Below are 19,335 nucleotides of genomic sequence, written 5' to 3'. Positions count from 1 at the left end.
CTTGAGCAAAAGAAATACAGAAGACGGAATGCAAAACTAATTCAGGCAAAAATTGCAGGCATTTGTATATTTTAGAGGCACTTACTGACAAATGGCAGTTGACAACAGCTGTCTTTTAGCTGTACTTACTGGAACTACTAAGAAAGACAGGAAAGAAAAGAAAAAAGAAAAGAGAAGAGAGAAAAAGAAAAAGAAAAAGAAAAAGAAAAAGAAAAAGAAAAAGAAAAAGAAAAATTAAATCAGGCTTACCAATTGCAAAGTTATAGCCATCAATACTGAATGTAGCACTTTGGCATTTTTTAAATGCATCCTTTCTGCTGCTTGGGTCTGTCATGATTCCTGCCAGCTTGTACTTTCAGTAGCTGTCTCTCTCTCCCTCGTGGAAGCAAAGCACTCGAGCTCACTCTTAGCTGCCCTTGAGACAGCACACACACACCACACCTCACTTCTTACAGGGATCTGAGAGGCGTGCACCCAAGAATTTTCTCCTCCCCCAAACACTCTCATTGGCAAGTTACCTATATGCCTGCTCAGAGTTCAACTGGTTAGAGGCTCCCCTATCAAAGCCAGCAGTCAATTAGTGCGAGACTACCAAGTCAATAAGCCAGCTGTATCTGTCAAATCTCTGTGTAGGAGGTAGCACACAAAAAAACCAATAAAGGGTTAGATTTTGCTGTTATCTACCCACTGATGCTGCCTGTATTCCTTGCTATGCTGGAACCAGTTTCTGTGGCTCCTCTTACTCATAGGGATTTCTGACTTGCAGCAAATTGTGCTCAGATTTCAGCTCTTCAGAGAGGCAGTGTGTTTTAATAATTCAAGATATAATGAATCAACCCAAATACATTACACCATCAGTCATCTGCTACTTATGTAAACAGTGAGTCTCTAGATACTCAACTGAGAGCACAGAACTAGAGATTATCAGTAAAGAAGAACACAGGAAAACAACATGTAATTTACCAGTAATGTTGATAAGCTGAGCAAAATGTTCATGCATGCAGACACACAACACAGTCTTCCAAGCTCTTCCTTCTCCTTGTTGTTTCTCATGGTTTGCAAACTCATCTTTCTAGTTTTTTTACTTAGTAATGTTTAGAAATGTTGACTCAGAGTACATGCTAGCAATCCACTGGTAAAAGGCAGGCAAATCCTAAGAACAGACAAAATTTAGAGTCAAAGCTGGCAAAATTTTCACAAGAAGGCCAGCTGCAAGCCAAAGTTTTATGAGTAGGCATCTAAGGAAACACGGTCAACATCTTAATGATCCCAAAACACATAAATCTGTGCAATTCTTTCTTTTTCTTGCAATATATGTTAAAACTATAAATGTGCTATTTAAATGTTCCAGTTTTCATGTTCCCAAGAAAAAACTTAAATTCCACATAAATGCATCAAATTTTGCATTGGTCTGGATCAAAAGCACTTGGAAACACCAAATTGGAAGAAGACTACCATCAAAGCAATAGCCAGGACACAGTTTACTGAAAGCTTGCTCAATGCACTCCTAAAGGTTTACAAAATATAAGCAAATGTGGTCATGTTTAGGGTATAAACCTCAGCCCTACCTTGGCTTCTCAACAAAAGCTCAAGTCAGATAAGAATGCTGCACTTTTAAAAGGATGGAAGAGAATCACTACTGAACTCCAACAGTTAATTTAAATTCCACTTACTTCTACCACAGTGGAGAGCCTCAGCCAAGTAGAGCTTTTTTATTATTTTTTTAATGATTTATTTGGATGTTCAATAATATAAGACAAGTTCATTTAGAAAACAGCTTCTAGCAGTGAGGGTTTGTTGGGCTTTTTTCATAAGTCATTGTTTTGAAACAAAAACAACTACTTACATATAACATTTCCAACACTTGCAACTGGAATGAAAAGTGTAAACAACATTTCTGGAATTTAAAAGAGTTGCTGCTCTTTATAGATACTTTATAGCCCCTGCAATGAAGACTGCTCATGCAGTTTACTGAAATCCATCATGTAGCTGCCCCTCCAAAAGAAGGTAGGAAAATAATCTAAGTATAAAACATTTTTAAGGAATTATTTTGTCTGTACTGTCATATAGATCATATAAGCACCAATGCTCTTCCTAAGACAGCAAAAGCACAGAGAATGATTCATAGTATATTTAGAAAGCAGAAAGTTAAATGTTACCTAAATGAAAGGTAAGGAACCCTAACAGTTTCAAAATTTTGGAACTATCAGGTTTGGGGTTTTTTTAAATTTAATTATTTGCTGACACCATTTTCTTCCTTCAGCCATAAAACACTTATTCATAAAGAAAAATTGTGGGAAGATACCAGTAATGATTTGATGAAGTTTCAGTCGTGAAACTGAAGTTGGAGGAGAAATGTTCTTCTCAAAAAACAGCAGGCAGAGACACTCGTGCTTCCTCCTTGGCTTTGGACCATGTACTCACACACAGGAAGCAGGAGAATTATATTTGCATTTCTCTTCTGAGGAGAACATCCAGATCACCTACTGCTGTCATGCTAATTTCTGAGCTACTTCACTGGTGTTTCAGCCATGTTGTAAGATTGCCAGAGAGAAAACGATCTGGTCCTTAAGTGGCTGAGTACTTTGAAGCTACCTTACAATACTTGTTTCAGGTCCATCTAATACTAAGTCAAACATTTGTAGTAGTTTGATAAACTCATTTAGGTCAAAGTGAACGTTTGTACCACAAAGAATAAAGACACTCATGAGAGTAAAGTGATCAAATAAGTTTAGAAGCCAGATTATCCATACTGTTGGAGAGGGCCCTTAACTGGCTGGTTGCAGAGGGATCCTCTCTCCATTCAAAACTGCAGAGGTAATCACATTGGGGTGAAAAGAGAAAGGTTTTGATCTGCAAGTTTTCCAAGAAGAAAACAGTTTCTTCCCAGCTCCAGTTAAAATTTAATCCAGCTGCTCAAAGAATTACCTAATTGTATCAGAAACTTGATACCTGGTCCTATCTGATTCTTTGCATTTTGCTGTTCAGCTCTTGGCTAGATCTCAAGTCTGCATTTACATCCTGCTTTCCCAAACAATTCCTTCAGATTCATTCAAGGTATAGGTGGTTTACCTTCCACTGCCCGGAAGTACCAATATAGATTACCAGGCACTTCTTGTGTCTGCAGTTCACTGTCATGTAGAGCAATAGATGTGTCATTTGTAAACTACCTGAATCCTTTGAGGTAAAAAGCACGGTGTGAATCAAAAATATTTATGATTATTGCTGTAAAAAGACCACAGTCTGCATAATAACCCTTGATTTGACAGCCCATTAAACAGCAGTTGCTTTGACATTTTGCCTTTACTTTCCTGTGTGTAGAAGAGTTTGCATGTTTTAAGGAAATCTATTTTAACCAATGATCATCTCAAATTAAACAAAATACCAATCTGTCAGGAAAATCCAGAAACACCAGAGGCTTATGTCCAAAAAGGAGACAGAGGAGTCCTTCAACTTTATGCAAATAAAGGGAGAGTGTTCACAGGGGCACACATCCACAGGGTTTTCTCTCTCTCACTCAGGGTTTCAGAGGGTGCAGCCTCCATTTTATCCTAACTCTCAGCCACTCGTTGCCTTCTTTTTTCCCCCATTGGCTGAGGTACTAGGAAGGTACAGCCTTCTTGAACGGCCTAGTCCATATTCCCCCTTGAACTTATTATTTTATCCCAAAATTCAGAAGTTCAGGCTTGTGCAGATCTTATCTCTTTCAGGAGCCAAACTGTCTGAGTCTGGTAACAAACTTGCTGCCCAAAGTCAGTAGAGACATTAGGACTCTCATTTTAAAGATATTAACACCCATACATTCACCCACCAAATTATTTGTAAAGACATTAACGCACATCTTTCCTATCATATCTTAATCTCCAAAATGCATACTAGAAAAAGTGGTGAAAAAACAGCCACAGGAAACACTTCCTATTTCTAACCAGTCCTTTTTCTGCCCTTTGGCATGAAAAAGTATACTACTGATGTAAATTTGCTTCAGCAAGACTGAAGGATTTTTAATTGCAGTTTACACTTTCCAAATATAATCTAAAATAATCAGTTGCATGGATAAATACTTCTTCATATAAACTAAAGGCATAATTTATTCTTTCAGTCTTGTATCCCCTGACTCATGTAGTGTGAAAAATTGTAAATTAGAGCATTAAATAAAATCCCAACTCCACAAATGTCAAGGGCAAAATTCCCACTCACTTCAACAGGGCTGAAGCTCTGTCCTGTTGGTTTTTCATATCTGTGCTCCTCTTTACTTAGTTCCTAACACAAGCAAATTTCACAGTTGCAGTGATAAAGTGATAAATTTAGGTCTCAGGTACCCATATGCCTTTTGTAGTGCCAGACACTAAAGTTATCAGAATTATTATCTTATCAGAATTTTTATCTTATCAGAAATATTTCTGGTATCCTAAATCAGTGGACAACTTGACTTTTAATACAAAAAAAAAAAAAAAAAAAAAGAATAAAATACAGCCATCCTAGATAAGACCAAAGGTCCATTAAAAACAGTACCCTATATCAAGCTTTGTATCGTATCTCCATCAGTGCTCAAAAGTAAATGCTTCAAAAATTATAAAGATGTTAAAAATTATCAAGAACAAGGTAGACTGTGGTGATACTTGGTATTCAGTCACCACCAACTTGGGTACCTCATGGACTGTGTAGATTCTGTGTGTTCATAAACAGTCCAAAATTTTCTGTTCAATCAGCTTAAACTTTAGAACCCTCAGCATCCTCTATCAGAAAGGTCTGCAGCTTAACTAAAAATCACATGAACACTTCCTGCTATTGTTTGTTTTGAACCTTTCTCCTTCTCACTCCCTGGTTGCTCTTTAACCTAATACTCAGTATCAATTTTGAAGTCTTCTGGCTATAAATCCAGAGGTGAGGTGTGATCACGTAAGTGGCAGAGGCATCCCCAGCAGGCAGGATTTCTAGTGGTAAGGAACCCCTGAGATAGTAGATTCCAGTGAGAGAGACCACAAAAGCACAAGGAAGCTCCTGCCTTTGAAAATATTGATTCCACCACCGAATTTCCTTAAACTTCAATTGTATAATTTTTATAAGCATATATTTTTGAGAGATGTTTTAAAGGGTTGTCTCATCACTAATTTCAGTATCACCTGAAAACATTTACTATCCCAAAGAAGAGTTATATGAATGAGCATGATGCTCTAAAAATTGATAAATCTTTTAAGAAAATTTCCAACTTCACAAAAGACATTCAGCTGTAATCACTGAGGTGTTTGGTGTATTTCTCACAATCAGCAATGAACTTAGGTATTGCAGGTTGTTTATGCAAAGATGCTATTCTTCCTTGAAAGCTTTACCATTTTCTAGATGCATTTCATCTGTATGTTGTGATTGTCAGGACTATTCACCACATACATGTTTTTTTTAGGTGTAGCAGCCAGAAGGCAATATGACTTTTTAATGAAAGCTGTTTAAATCAGCAGGTTCTAGTGTTTTCTGCTTGCCACCTTTTTTTCCCTTGCCAAAGCTGAAAAAAGGAATAGTCTTCAGTTTGCTGGAGTATTTTCTTCCTTCATGCTATTTTATATTTCCCAATAAACACACATTTTGTGCTATTTAAAGTGACTTTACACCATAGGTGAAAATCCAAATGCATCCAGTAAATACAAAGCACAGAAAAGAAAAAAAAAAAGTAATGTTATTTTGAGCTTGGACTTCATCTCAACTATTTCAAGCAGCTCCACAACTCAGAGAAAGTGCATTATTTTCTTTAAAAGCACAGAAGGAATCTACACCATCTAGTTTCAGTCACTTGGCTGAGCTGCCTAAATGAGGAACCCTGTGACTCCCACTGCAGTGAGCAGGGAGTCCCAAAGGTGAGTTGGAGCTCCTAAAATCTGAATCACTCTCTAGAGAAGCTCCTTCTTAAATACCCAGAGAGACTGAAGCATTTGAGAGCTGGAAGAGATAGTTTAGTGAAGAGGATTAAGCTAAGCATCAGGATCATCAGCAATAGCTTATGCTTTCTTCAGATTGCCTGCCAACAGTAATATTGTAAGTTTGATCCTCTTCAAACTAGATGCAATTTGCTAGCAGCAATGACGCCCATCTTTTGTACTGTGTCCAGTAAAAATGCAATATTAGCAGCTACTATAATCATATAGCTTTCCAGTGCAACTTGCAATCAGGAAAAACAAAGTAGTGGAGGAGCATCTGGTCTGGATATTTGCAAAGGTAAACAATGGGAAAGGAGCTCTAGTAGGAAAAGAGAACATGAAGGCCCTAAAGAATCTCACAAATACACTAATCCCTGTGTATTTTCTTCACACACTAACTTGCAGGCCCTGGTACCATGAAGACTAAAAGCAGCCCTGCCTCCAGGTATAGTTTCATTTTCTAAATGAAAATTTTCTCCTTGTTGGGGGCAGGGGGAGGGGAGGAGGAGGGTTTTAAAAAAATAATGGAGTTTCAACAGCAAAACATTTTTAATCCTCTAATGCCAGTCTTTCCTAAACAGTGCTGCTTGATCAGATTTCATTTGTCTTTATATATTTGTTTTATCTCTTTGGTCTTGTTCAGCACACTAGTTAAGTATGATTCTCCAGTGTAATGTGATTCTTTGTATTACAGCAAGCAGCTGTTGAAAGCAAGTCAACCAAAATCAGGACCAATAAAACTTATACCATTACTCAGCAAAATAAAACTTGAGGTAGCAGTGTTAAAAACAGGTTGCAAAAGAATTAACACTACACAGTTTTGTCATACACATGTGGTAAAGACAGGCTCCTGCTTCCAACAGTATTCATGGGAATATACCGTAATTAAGGTGATACTGAAAGATTTCCTTTCTATCTTGCCAGAGAGATTTCTGATCCTCCTGGTACGTGCACCATGTTTACTTTGTTCATGGTTTTGCCTTTATTCCTTCCAGCTAGCCCTCTTGAAAAGTCACCACACAGTGAAACAGCAGTAACGAGCTAGTCATTGCAACCCATTTGATTCCCCAGTACGTATCATTCTTACTGAGGTTTTGGGCTGTAGCCAGTTGTGTTGATTTTGACTGGTGCAGAGTTAATTTTCTTCACAGTAGTTGGTATGTGGCTGTGTTCATATTTGTGCTGGTAATGCAGATGTTTTAATCACTGCAGAGGAGTGCTGACACAGCCTTTTCTGCTTCACATGCTGCCATGCTGGCAAAGGGACTGGGGATGCATGGGAAGTTGACAAAAGACACAGCCAGGGCATCTGATTCCAACTGACCAAATGGGTAGTCCATACCATAGACATCATGCTCAGTATATGTGGCAGGTAAGAAGGAAGAAGCAGGGGACATCTGGCGTTATGACATTTGTCTTCCCAACTAACCATTACGTGTGATGGAGCCCTGCTTTCCTGGGAATAGCTGAACACTTATGTCCCCATCAGAAGTGGTAAATTAATTCCTTGTTTTGCTTTGCTTGTGTGCATGGCTTTTTCTTTACCTATTAAACTTTGACTCAACCCAGGAGTTTTCTCATTTTCTTCCAATTCTCTCACTCATGCCACTGGTGGAGGAATGACGGAGCAGCTGCATGCTGGGGCTCAACCACAACAGCAGTTAAATATAGAAAAATAACTTATTTGAAAAGTGTTATTTGAAAAGTGAGTGCATCAAGAATTGCCAGATAGATTTTTATTTTATATATATCTATAAAACCCCACACCTTCCTAAAACATCTGATGCAGCAAAACTAGTTCAGATACGTCGTATATTATTTTAAGTATAAGAGATCCTGCACAAAATATAATTCCATTTGGCTGCCAACTACCTCTTGCTAACAGACTCTGGTCTAAGTCTCTGTATTGCAACTCGCAGCTCTATCCCAGGACTCAGAACTTTGCAGAAAGTTGGAAGCCTAGAAAGCAATTAATTTCATTTAATTAGCCTAAGTTAATCAGGTAGATACCCTCTGTGATCAAGGAAGAAGCACAGGTACCTCCAGAGATGGGATAATTCAACACTGTTTTTTTTTTTCCATGCTGAAAGAGCCTATCTGACTAATTTATCTGTTTGCCTAAAAATTGAGTCTGTGGCTATACAGGAGCTGAATCCTGCCCTTCATTTTTAAGTACCAGGACAGATCAGAGTAATTTTTTTCAGTTGCAGATTGGAAATAGTAAGCACTGTTCCACTGGCTCTTCAGAATTGCTACATCAGTGACCAGGTAAGGGGTTTGGAGTTGTCTGTACCCATACAGCAAGGACTCCTCCATGCCACCTTGCCTACCCAAAATCTGGCAATGTCAAGTGGACAGCTGATCCCCATAAACCTATTTTGGATGGGCACCATGTTCTCAGCCTACTCAGAAGGGCCAGGAGCAGAAGAGGCATTGTTTGAAAACCACCTAAATGACCAAATACTTTCAGCCATGCAAATTTTTTTCTGAGTTACGTCATACCAATGGCAGAAAAAACAGAAGAGATCCTCTTCACAGGATCATGCAGCTACCAAGGAGTGATATAACAGAACTACCTATCTATGAGACTGCTACTACAATATGCTATGTGCAACTAAACTATCAGGTAACTTTGTCCTGATAACCTGAATGATTTCAGGAGCGACAAGGGAATACAGAAGAATGCAGAAGAATGAATGGGCAAAGAAATAAACATCTTGGACTGCAGAGGGAGCAGTGTGTTAGGAGAACTGTTTTTTTTTTTTTTTTTTTTTTTATTGTACCTACACACTAACACACAGAGGTATTGCTAGAGTTGGGGGAAGGGGAGCAAGGGATGGATTAAAAAAATTGATTTCGTTTCATTCTGTTCATGGACATAATAAGACAGTCTGGCTTCTTCATGCAACTCCAACATAATTAATTATTTACTAAAGTGTTTTAGCCTTACCACTTTTCTTCTCACAAGATGTCCTGGTTTTGGCAAGGACTTAAGAATTAATTTTGCCCATTAGCCATGAGGGCAGCAGAGTCTGGAACCATGTGGACATGTCTAAGTTGTTATTCTATACCAACCTTACATCATCATCGGGAGAAGTAAGGGACTCTTGCTCCCAAAGAAAAGGTGAGTGTAGTTTGAGGTCAGGGGAGGTCAGGCCAAGTGGAGGGTCTGTCCAACATTGTTTTTCATTGCCACAGCCTTGGTGAGCATTATTCATGTTAATCAGCCTCTCTCTTTGTACATTTTTGTAATTGTTGCTGCTATTGTTTGTTTCCTTTTATCATTGTTATTTCCAATAACATGTTCTTATCTCAACTTGGAACTTGGAATCTTCTTTTTTTTGTGTGCTTCCAACTGGAAGAAGAGGGTAACCAGGTACTAGCATTGTTTTTGTTAGAGGACTGAATTGAAGAATACAAGTCTTAAACAATGACAGCCTTATTTGCCGTGCAATATGGGACACAAAGGATTATGATAACAACAGATCTGCCCAGAACATGTTGGAAACAAATTTGATCTAAGCATTTGTGTATTAGGTGCAGAGCCACTGGTGATAAGGTCTGTTCATGTGGGTGTGGTACCTAATCCTGTATATATTCTTGTATGTGCTCCTCATGATGGTTTTTTTCAGAGTAGAGAGAAGGATCAGAATTACTTTGTTGCTGTAGTATGTGATATCAGCTTAGGACATGATACCACCAAAGGCAATGATCATCATTTGGGATGTGTATTCAGTGTTGCTCTACTGTTGCCTTGGGTGCCACCTCTGCAAATTCAGTAATAATCATACCCAGTCTGTGAGGGGAAAGAGAATTATTTTTCCAGGTTTTTATTTCCTCTTCCTCCTTCAGGACTGCTACAACAAATTTTGAATTCCCTTTGGGTGTTCAGGAAAACATGTTTCTAAGTCTGCCAGGTCTCCTCAGTGCAGTCCACACCATATCAGGATGGATATTTCTAGGAAGGTCATTTAAAAATCTACCCTGAGGGTGGATTGTCAAAGACTGGCATAGAAGGTGGAGAAAAGGGGCTGGTTTTTGAGGAAATTCTCTGCTCCAGTGGTCTGGAAGTTCACCCTTGAACAACTACAGGATCCTCTTAAAGTGGCAAGGAGAATGATACGGCAGCTCCAGAGACAAGTGATTTATTGCAGTGTGGTGGTGCCCTGGTTGCTATTTATCACATTGCTCAGTACTAGACCGCACCCTCAGTGGGAGAAGGCAAAAGCAAACCAATACACATTCCGGCCACTCAAACTACAGAGGAACCTGAGGAACTACCTGTGCCGATAGCAATCACTCCTACACAGAAGAAGAAATCCAAGATAAATCAGTTCACAAGGTGAGGGATGAAGAGGAAGTAGGGCCTTGTCTTGGGGATAGTTTTTATCCCATATCCATTTTTGGTTTTGTCGTGTGTCTTTAATGGTCACTGCCTCTCCCAGCCCGCAGCACTGGGAGTATTGTCATGGGTGAGAGGACTGGGGGCCAGGGGCATCCTGCGAGGACTGGGGGCCAGGGGCTGCTGCTTCCTTCTAGTGGGAGGGAACAACTCAGCAGTCACACAGCACGGATGTCTGACTGGAGGTACTGTTGCCTTGTGATCTTTGTCGGTCTCTTTTTTTTCCCCTTTTCCTTCAGCACTGTGCCTGGGGCTTGCTGTCTTCCTTCTCTGGTCCTCTGCTTGCCTGGGGGCCCAGAGCCAGAGTGCGCTGTACTAGGAGCCAGGAGCCAGGAGCCCTGCCCTCTGTACAGCGGCCTGACCCCAGGACCAGCCTTTGCCAGTGAGCTATGCAAGGGAGATACCCTGTTCAGCCCTGTTTTTTTCTGTCACTGCTTCCGGGCTTTTTACTATGCTTTAACCCACCCACCCAGACACCCCCTGGCTTCTGGCAGGGCTCTGGAGACTTTGCTACACTTTGTTCGCCACCCCAGGTGTGCCCGCCTCTGCTGTTCCAGCCTATTGCTCCTAGGTTTCCTGCTGCAGTCCATTCAGCTTCCTGAGTGGCACTGAGACTGCCTGCCACCTGAGATGAAGGACTACATTTTGTTCATCACGAAAAAGAGACCAGGGTGTTACAAGAGTTGTCTGCTGACTATTTCTGTACTACTTCATGAGATAGGAGTTACAAGGATACCAGGGAAGGAGTTGCAGGAGCCCACACATAGTCCCACCCAGCAAATGGTACAAACAGATAACTAACAGAGATAACGACCAGGGAAAAGCTGGGGAAGGGGCAGGGGCAGATAAACAGTCTGCAAGGCAGGATATTTGCTTGCTTAAGCTTGATAGGACACAGTTTGCAAGGCAGGACATTTGCTTGCTTAAGCTTGATAGGGCACATATTGCGTTAATCATAAGATTTTGGTAATTTTCCATGGAGAAGTCACCAAATAAAGACATAGGGTGAAGAAGACGCAGCTGAGGAAGACTCCGCAGCCTTTTATCACCGACCACCAGGAGACAGAAGGATGACCCTCTAGCAACAACCAGCGCAGGCGCAGAGAACTCCGAGATAACATGGACTCCTGAAGGATGGAGAGGATAAAAGGACTGAATCAGAAACTAGTTGGTGCGGCAGTAGGTGGAGCTGAGACTCCCCTGTCGCCCAGCGCTGAGCCTTTGCTTACTTAGTATAACTGCTTCAATAATTAATAAATTCTTTGATTGGAAATTGCTCGCTTTGAGTCAATTTTATAACACCACCCATGAGTTCGCAAAGGAAGCTCCTCGTCTCCTGTTCCTCCGGCTCAGCTGCCATCAACCAGTGGAGAGGCTGCTGCGCCCCCTTCAGCCACAAGGGAATCATTGCACCTCTACCCTACCTCGCTGGGAGCCAACAGCGCCCCTGGCTGCAGCTACACCAAAGGGGGAAAGTGCTCGATGGCCGAGAGAAGGCTATTCCTGGGTTTCTGGTTTTGTTTGTTGATATTGCCATTGCAGTTATTTGTTTGTCTTGTTATACATATATATACTAGTAAAGAACTGTTGTTCCTCTTCCCATATCTTTGTGTGAAAGATTACCCTGTAATTTCAAAGTTATAATAATTTGGAGAAAAGCAGGTCATGTTTTTTTCATTCCAAAGGAGGTACCTACCTTCTTTGGCAGACTCCTGTCCTTTAAACCAGGACAGGCCATCATGACAGGCAGAAAAGGCAGGGCCAGAGATGACCAACTGATCCCTCTCCCTGAGTGAGCTGTGAGATATGCAAAAATAGTTCAGGATGAGCTTCTGCTGACCTAGCTGCTTTGATGTTGGGATATTGTAGCTGATGTTATGAAACATAGTGGTAGTGAAGCCATGCAACTGGGATCCCTGTCCTGCAAATACGAACATTGGCAAGATTGGCAAGAGGACAGAAACTCAGCCTCTGGAGTTTATTCACACTCATGTCAAGTGTGAATAAAAGTTATTCTCTCAAGGATGATCTAGTAGTGCACACAAGCAGGGGAATACTGTGGAGAAATGTATCCAGTACCTGAGAGAGTTAGCTGTGCTGAAGATAATCTGTAGGGATTCAAATAACAAAGCAGTGCCCTGCAAGTTGACTGCATTTAATCCATGTCATGGAAGCCTTTATGGAGCGTGCCATTGCTGTATGCCTACTCATTAGCATGATGTCAATGAAAGAAGGAGAACGAACATTGGTTCAGGTGATTACTCAACTCGGACAATATGAAGACCATTTTTTTTCCTCCCTATCTACCTGCACCTCACTGTAAAGGACTGCAGAGGGATTTGAAATACTCAAGCAAACTAGAGAGGAAACATCCTGTATCCTGTCAGTATGGACCAGAGTCTCTGCTACTAGGAATAAGCATAACCACAGGGATGACATGAGGAAAGTGGGAGTGGAAAAACCCACCACTGCTCCAGTAGCATGGGTACATGAGTTGACAAGAAGAACAACCACCACAGGAAATTCTTCAAAGAAAAATGCCACTCCAGTTTCCAGTAGGCAAATCCTCAGACCAAAGAGAAAGCCTGATTTTAGTTCTAATGCTCTGGAAGGGACTTTCCAGTCATATTTACAAGTGAACACTGAGTACCATGACCAGAACTAGAAGGCCCCTGACTCCAGCAAAGTGGAGGAAAGAGACAATTGAATCTATTGTACTGTGTGGATCCCATGGCCTGGAACATCAGATCAACAAGAGTGTAAGGCTTTAGTTGACACCTGCAGACAATGTACCCAGATGCCATGAAGATCTGTAGGGGCATAATCTGCCACTATTTCTGTAGTGACAGGGGAATCAGCACAGCTGACTATACTGGAAACTGTGGACATGTCTAAGTTGTTATTCTATACCACTGCACATCATCATCGGTGGGGAGAAGTATCTTGCTCCAAAGAAGGTGGACATGGTTTGAGGTCAGGGGAAAGCATGGCAGGTGGAGGGTCCTTCCAACATTGCTTTTCATTGCCCCAGACATTTTTCATGTAAATCACCCTCTCTCTTTGTACACTTTTGTAATTGTTGCTGCTACTGTTTGTTTCCTTATCTCACTGCTGTTTCCAGAAACTTGTTCTTATCTCAATCCATAATCTTTGTCTTTTGTGCTTTCAACTGGAAGCAAGAAGGAAGGGAGTGCCAGTGGAATTTTGCTAAGTACACTAAATTGGGGGATACCATTCCTAAACCACTACACAAGATCAGTTTTAGTGTTCTGAGTATTCCGATCACATAGTGGCACGGTAATATGACAACTGGTAAGGTTTGTGGGATCCACAATCTCACAATCACAGGCAGCAAAAATAAAGGTATTTAGCTCAAGACATTTCTGCCTCTGTAACTATGCACTCCACACGTCACTAGACAATCTCACATGCCAAACTGAGCTGCAGGCCTTGAATGTACAATGGTCCAGAGAACAGTGACAAGAGATCCAGGCTAGTACAAGGAAGCAGTGATACTTTTGGTCTCTGCATTGGGAAGAGCTTTGATAAATGAAAATTCCCATAATATTCAAGAAAGAAGGTCCCCATCCACTTTTCAAGGTGTCAAAAATAGGTTAGAAACTGTTGTAAAATAGTTAATAACTCTTAAGCATATACTGTTAAAAGGTTTGGTTATTATATTGTAAAAGGGGTTTAAAGGGCAGTTATAAGAAATATGGTACTCATCTCACTGTGTTACACCTAAGTAATGTGCACCCCCCAAGCAAAAACAAGCCAGCCTGGATGGAACTGTAAGAGCCAATCAGCGCCTTAATCTTTATGCAAATGAAGGATCCCAACAGAAACCAATCCAAAGGAACAAAAAACAGTATAAAAGGGGTCATCCAAGTCAGTGAGAGTATGCCTCTCGACCCTGAACATCAGGAACATCCCTGCTCAAAAGGAAGAAGATCCAGCGGCGGCACTGCAGCATCCTCACTTGTTGACTGGGAATGCTCCTGCTCTACCCATGGACCCCCTAAGGCATAGGCTTTATAGAAAAAGCTGAAATCACTTTAGTACCGAGAGTGTGTTCCCATTTATAGCAGTGGCATAGCAAAAAAATTAACAGTGAAGCAGAAAAACAAACACAACAGTCAGTAATCCCACCCAAGTGAAAAGTTCTTCCTGACCCCTAACTCTGGATACAGATTTAAAGAGAATTTAAAGCAGCAGTGAATTTTTTCCATTATTGTTAAGAAACTGTTATTTTTATTTAATTATGTCTATATTTACAGCAGGTATTCACAAATTTGTGACTTAAGCAGAATTCATAGTAGCTAATTACACATTTCAGAGAGGTGATACATGAGGGAATTAGCTTTGGTGATAAGCTAAAGTTATTTTTTGTGTTATTATGCTGATATAAATACTTTGCACATATTATTGCTGATTTGAAGACAAAGTCTGGAGCAATCTCTTTCAACACTCCTTGCCTGATAACCAATACCAAGTGCTCACACAGAGCCGGCAGACTATGAAAAGTAATACAGGAAGAAATTAGTTTTCTTTAAATTCACATAGCCTTTGTACACCTTCGTCAAAACAGGCAATTTGGACCAAGAAAATAGTTACAGGTGGTGCATGTAAAAAAACCCCAAAATTCTCAGGAGGTTCAATAAGAAACAACTTGCAAACTTTAGAATATTCAGAGAGAATAAGCCACTTGGCAAACCTTAACTTAGCAGACTCTAAAATATTCATATATATTCATATAAGCCACTCAAGGCATTGACTGAACTTTTTGGTCTGGCTTAAAATATGTTTTGAAAAGAAGAAGAAAGAGAAAGAAATAAAATGTAGAAAGAAAGAAAGAAAGCTAGATGGCTACCACCCTAGGATCCAGCATGGTCTCAGCAGCTTTTAACTCCAGGGTAGTGGAGTGTGCCACTCAAAATGCATCACCATACTTTTATCAGTTACAGTCCACTGAGGCCCTCCCACAGGTGAGCTTATGCTAATTTCAGCTCCCAAGTGTCACATCTGAGCTTTACACAAAGCCAGAGTTTTCCCAGAAGTCCCATGTGGTTGGCTGTTCCCCATTACAGTGCAGACCACAAGCTGACATTTCAAATGTTCATGTGGGCAGGCTCAAGGGGGTACGGATGCTGTGCACCCACCTTGGCAGAGTTTTCCATGTTCTCCAACCACTTCACACTTGTGTTGGTTGTTTTGAGCCTGGCAAATGCTTCTCCAGTTTTCTACAAGAGTAAAATCTTGAAAGTTAGAGGAATATAGTCTGGTATTTCCGTATCTGCACTTTAAATGTAGCCTGCCAAAACTTTGCAGTGATTCAAGAAAAACATCCTTATTAAAGACACATTCTGATCTCTCTGATTATTTTTATATTAAGTAATTACTCTGCTCAAAACAGAAATCTCCTAGAAAGAGCAATATATATCCTTCAACTAGAAGTAAATAAAATAGAATACCATTTTTAGTTCTTACCAAGTCAAGGCTCCTAAAAATTTTATTTCTAGTACAATGGATCTTGGAAATACTTTGAAACAAGCAGTAAATTAATTTCTTTCAAGTTTATTCCCAACATCCTCCAATTGGGCTTCATGGACTCCATGGTGTATCAGGTGATATGAGGAGAGAGATTCTGTGGGATGCAGCTTCCAGTGAAGAGTGCCTCCCAGAACCATAATTTTATGTTCTGGGCCCTGCTAAGCAAAGTGGCCCTGGGACAGTTATTCCTTCTTTACAGCTCCAGGCAACAGCTGCAGTTGGTCACAGGTCCTCCTTCTTTTTGATGCATGAGAAAAGAGTAAGGAGCAAAGAAACGCTGAGGTGCTGGGCTGCAGGTACAGGAGGAGTAGTCCTTCCTTGCAAGGAACATGATGCAAGAAATTTGACAGATTTGTAGTTTGTCACATCAGAATTGAGGGGTTTTTGAGGGTTTTTTTTGTTAGTTGGTTGGTTTTTTGCAGTAGTACACAATAACCCTTGACACTACAGCTCAGTAAATGTGCTTCATGAAATGTAGCAATTGTATCTGCTCACCTGTATGTCACAAAGCTATGTGACTAATGATGAAGTAATTTTCTTTATAGTTTAAACAGTAGTTAATAATCCTCAGGGCTTGTGTTCTGGATTTACTACATTTTCTTTGTTAATTTTACTGCAAGTCCTTTGACCAGGTCTATGAAGTTGAAAAATCATCGTTCCCTCTCTTGTCACCCAGCAACTCCTCAGGAAAAAGAAGCACATGGTAAAGTCAGCTGATTAAGTTATTTAACTAATAAGTGTCACAATATCTTTGCCTTAGTTTCACCAAAGTTACAGAACCAGGAGAACACTCATGGACTTCTGAATTTCAGGGGTGTTGTCCATTATGCAAAAAGCATCAGGCGCACATTATTTGCCACAGACTAATAGCAGTGTTATAGATGAGTAATGTAATAGCTGGCTTTCACAATTAAGAGATAGATATATAGTAATGTTATTGCAATATGCCCTCCCCATAGACCTTGTTATAAACGATCAATTGAGGAGCCAAATTATCAAAAATGCGAAAAGATTTTATTTATCTTTTCCTGCAACCAAAATACGGTCCTCAAAACCACCACAGCCAAAGAGACAGCATCGAGCCCATGAACCTAGATCTGACCTCTATCACATTGGACCCTTCCCTGTTCATGAGAGCTGCTTCTAGTGGGGATGTTTTATACAATTTATTATGCCCAAGGCAGAGGAGTCCCAGTTTCTTTTGTAACTCTGCATATTCAAAGCTGGTTCTTTCACTGTGCAGAGCTGGACAATTGCCATTTCCTGGTCGATAGCCAGTGTCGAGTCCAGGGAAGTGACATATTCAGATGTATCTTTCTGGTGACTTCGGCTATCTTGATCAATGTTATCAACAGGGTGATGATCGCTCTTAGGCATCTTCTGATGACTCAGGATAGCGATGATCATTGCACTGGGTGTGTCTACTCATAAGCTAAGTGACGATTGTTCTCCTGCTGCCTCCAGGAATCTCAGAATTTGAGTAGACAGTAGACGTCTGCCTTTTGGGCTGCTTGTGGTCACACACTCGTTTGGATTTCACAATCTTTATAAAATACATTCTCTCCATAGGATGAATTATTTCACAATATATATTACAGACCTCTTTTCCCTCCCCCTTGTAGTAGCCTTAGTAGTCATGACATTTGGGGAAGGCCAACTTATTACCAGGTGGCACAGCATAACAACACCTGACCTCCAATCAAGATATAAGAAAGTAATCTTCACCAATAAACAGCAGAGAAAGTTTGTGAAAAATGCGTATTATATGATTGGCTTTTTGCAAATATTAAAATTAATATTGTATGTGTTATGTTAGAAAGTTATGCTGTATTAACTCTCTTAAGTAGTGTGATAAATATAGTTTTAGGTTATCACATAATAACTGTATAATGTGAGATATTTTTTAACTAGCTACGAGATAAGCAAGAAATTCTTCGCACAGAGGTCACAGCAACAAGCCTCAAGAAAAGAAATATTGTCTCCTTATTGGAAAAGACAAACTTTCTTCCACTCCTTTTCATCTTGAGGTGCCAACAGGATTAAGGAGGAGATGTTGACAATAACCAGAGAACATCCTTTGTTTGAAAAGAATTTATGCATCATGTATGACATATATGAATATGCAACAGACTATTGCTTTTAAGGGTTAATCCTTTGTTAAGTGTGTGCTTTCGGGGCTTAATTGCCCTAGGAAAGCATCCAAACATTCGTAATTCTTTGCTTTTATTGTCCTTTATTGTCCTAACTCTGATTGTTCCAATTCTTATTGCTCTAATTTGTATTACTATTTTTATAACAATTTTATTACTATTAAGCTTTTAAAGTTTTAAAACAAGTGATTGGCATTTTTCACAAGTTGACTGACAAAACTTTGGGAGGGTCCAAGGGTATAAAAGGCAGAGCATCCATTTTACATAGAAGCACACGGCTGGTAGTCACAGGGGCTGCCAGCACTGAAATCTTTTTCCTTATTCAGTCCTTTGCTGTAATTTTTGTTAAGGTTAATAAACTTCTGAAATTTTAAAAGTGAGGAGTTGTTTCTCACAGCAGTATGAATATTTATTACTAATGCCCTATCAGGCAGCACCTTGCATCCTTGTCTCCTGAAGCTCTCCCTGATTGCCACATCAGCTTGTTCAGCTCTGAATTCTCCAGAACAGAGAATATTGAATGATTGCTACTTCAATGATGAGTCAAAATTTAAGATCAGTAGGACTAGCATACATTGTTTTAGGATCTGAATCAGCAATTTCCAGCCCAACAGTGTTTGTTTGCTGCAAAAGGCTGTGTTTGTTACCTCAGGTACAATACCTCCAGACAGAATTTAACACCCAAAGCGTTTCTTAGACCATCGGACATGCAGATGTCTGACATGGACCAGATTAAAAATAAGATTACACTGGGATCACTACAGGACAGCACAAAAGTGTGAAACTAAAGGAAAGGTAAAGAATGACCCTTTGATCAATTTCATGCAGGTGCCTATACCAGGGTGGGCCACCCATATGAAATTATCACAGCACCACAGAAAGGCGACCATCTCCAGTACAAGGTAGGAGCTAGAGGTCAAGCTTTGAAATGGTATTGTGGTAGATGAGCTATGTGGGCTGCTCTGAGACATGGACTTTCCACTAGTGGTGGAAAGGATGGGCAAAATATGGTTTAAAAAATGTTGATGACTAAAAGAGCACAAACTGCTTGGGGTGCTATTGTGGGTTTGGGCTTTTCAGGGAGTTTTCTCCCATCTGTTACCAGAAAAGAAAAGGGGGAGGGGTTGTTCAGGAGATGAATAAGGGGGTAATTAAGAAACAAAAGAAATGGCACAGCACTCACATACCAGTGTAATTGCTCCGCCAAGGGAACAAGAGTTTGGGAGTTTTGGCTGGGCAGTTAGCTCTGGGAATGGGAAGATTTTTTTTTCTCCAGAATGTCAGTATAATAGAAGGAGAGGTGTTGGGGTTAACCAAGATTTAG

At 40.3% G+C, this 19,335-nt stretch overlaps 1 protein-coding gene across 1 annotated transcript in view; it reads right to left on the bottom strand.

Annotated features, from left to right (window-relative positions):
• Positions 1–546, bottom strand: part of PDE1C (phosphodiesterase 1C) — a 280,006-nt gene extending 279,460 nt beyond the window's left edge. Inside the window, exon 1 of the mRNA XM_071429853.1 lies at positions 250–546. Within this exon, the coding sequence (XP_071285954.1) occupies positions 250–334 (85 nt within the window). The 5' untranslated portion in view covers positions 335–546. The remainder of the gene's footprint in view (positions 1–249) is intronic.
• Between the last annotated feature and the right edge of the window lie 18,789 nt (positions 547–19,335).

This window comes from Agelaius tricolor, unplaced genomic scaffold, assembly GCF_023055355.1.
Source record: "Agelaius tricolor isolate 1412-34295 unplaced genomic scaffold, bAgeTri1.0.p SCAF_6, whole genome shotgun sequence".
Taxonomy (NCBI): Eukaryota; Metazoa; Chordata; class Aves; order Passeriformes; family Icteridae; genus Agelaius; species Agelaius tricolor.
Note: the sequence above shows the minus strand (reverse complement) of the source record. Positions and strands in the feature narration are given on the sequence as shown.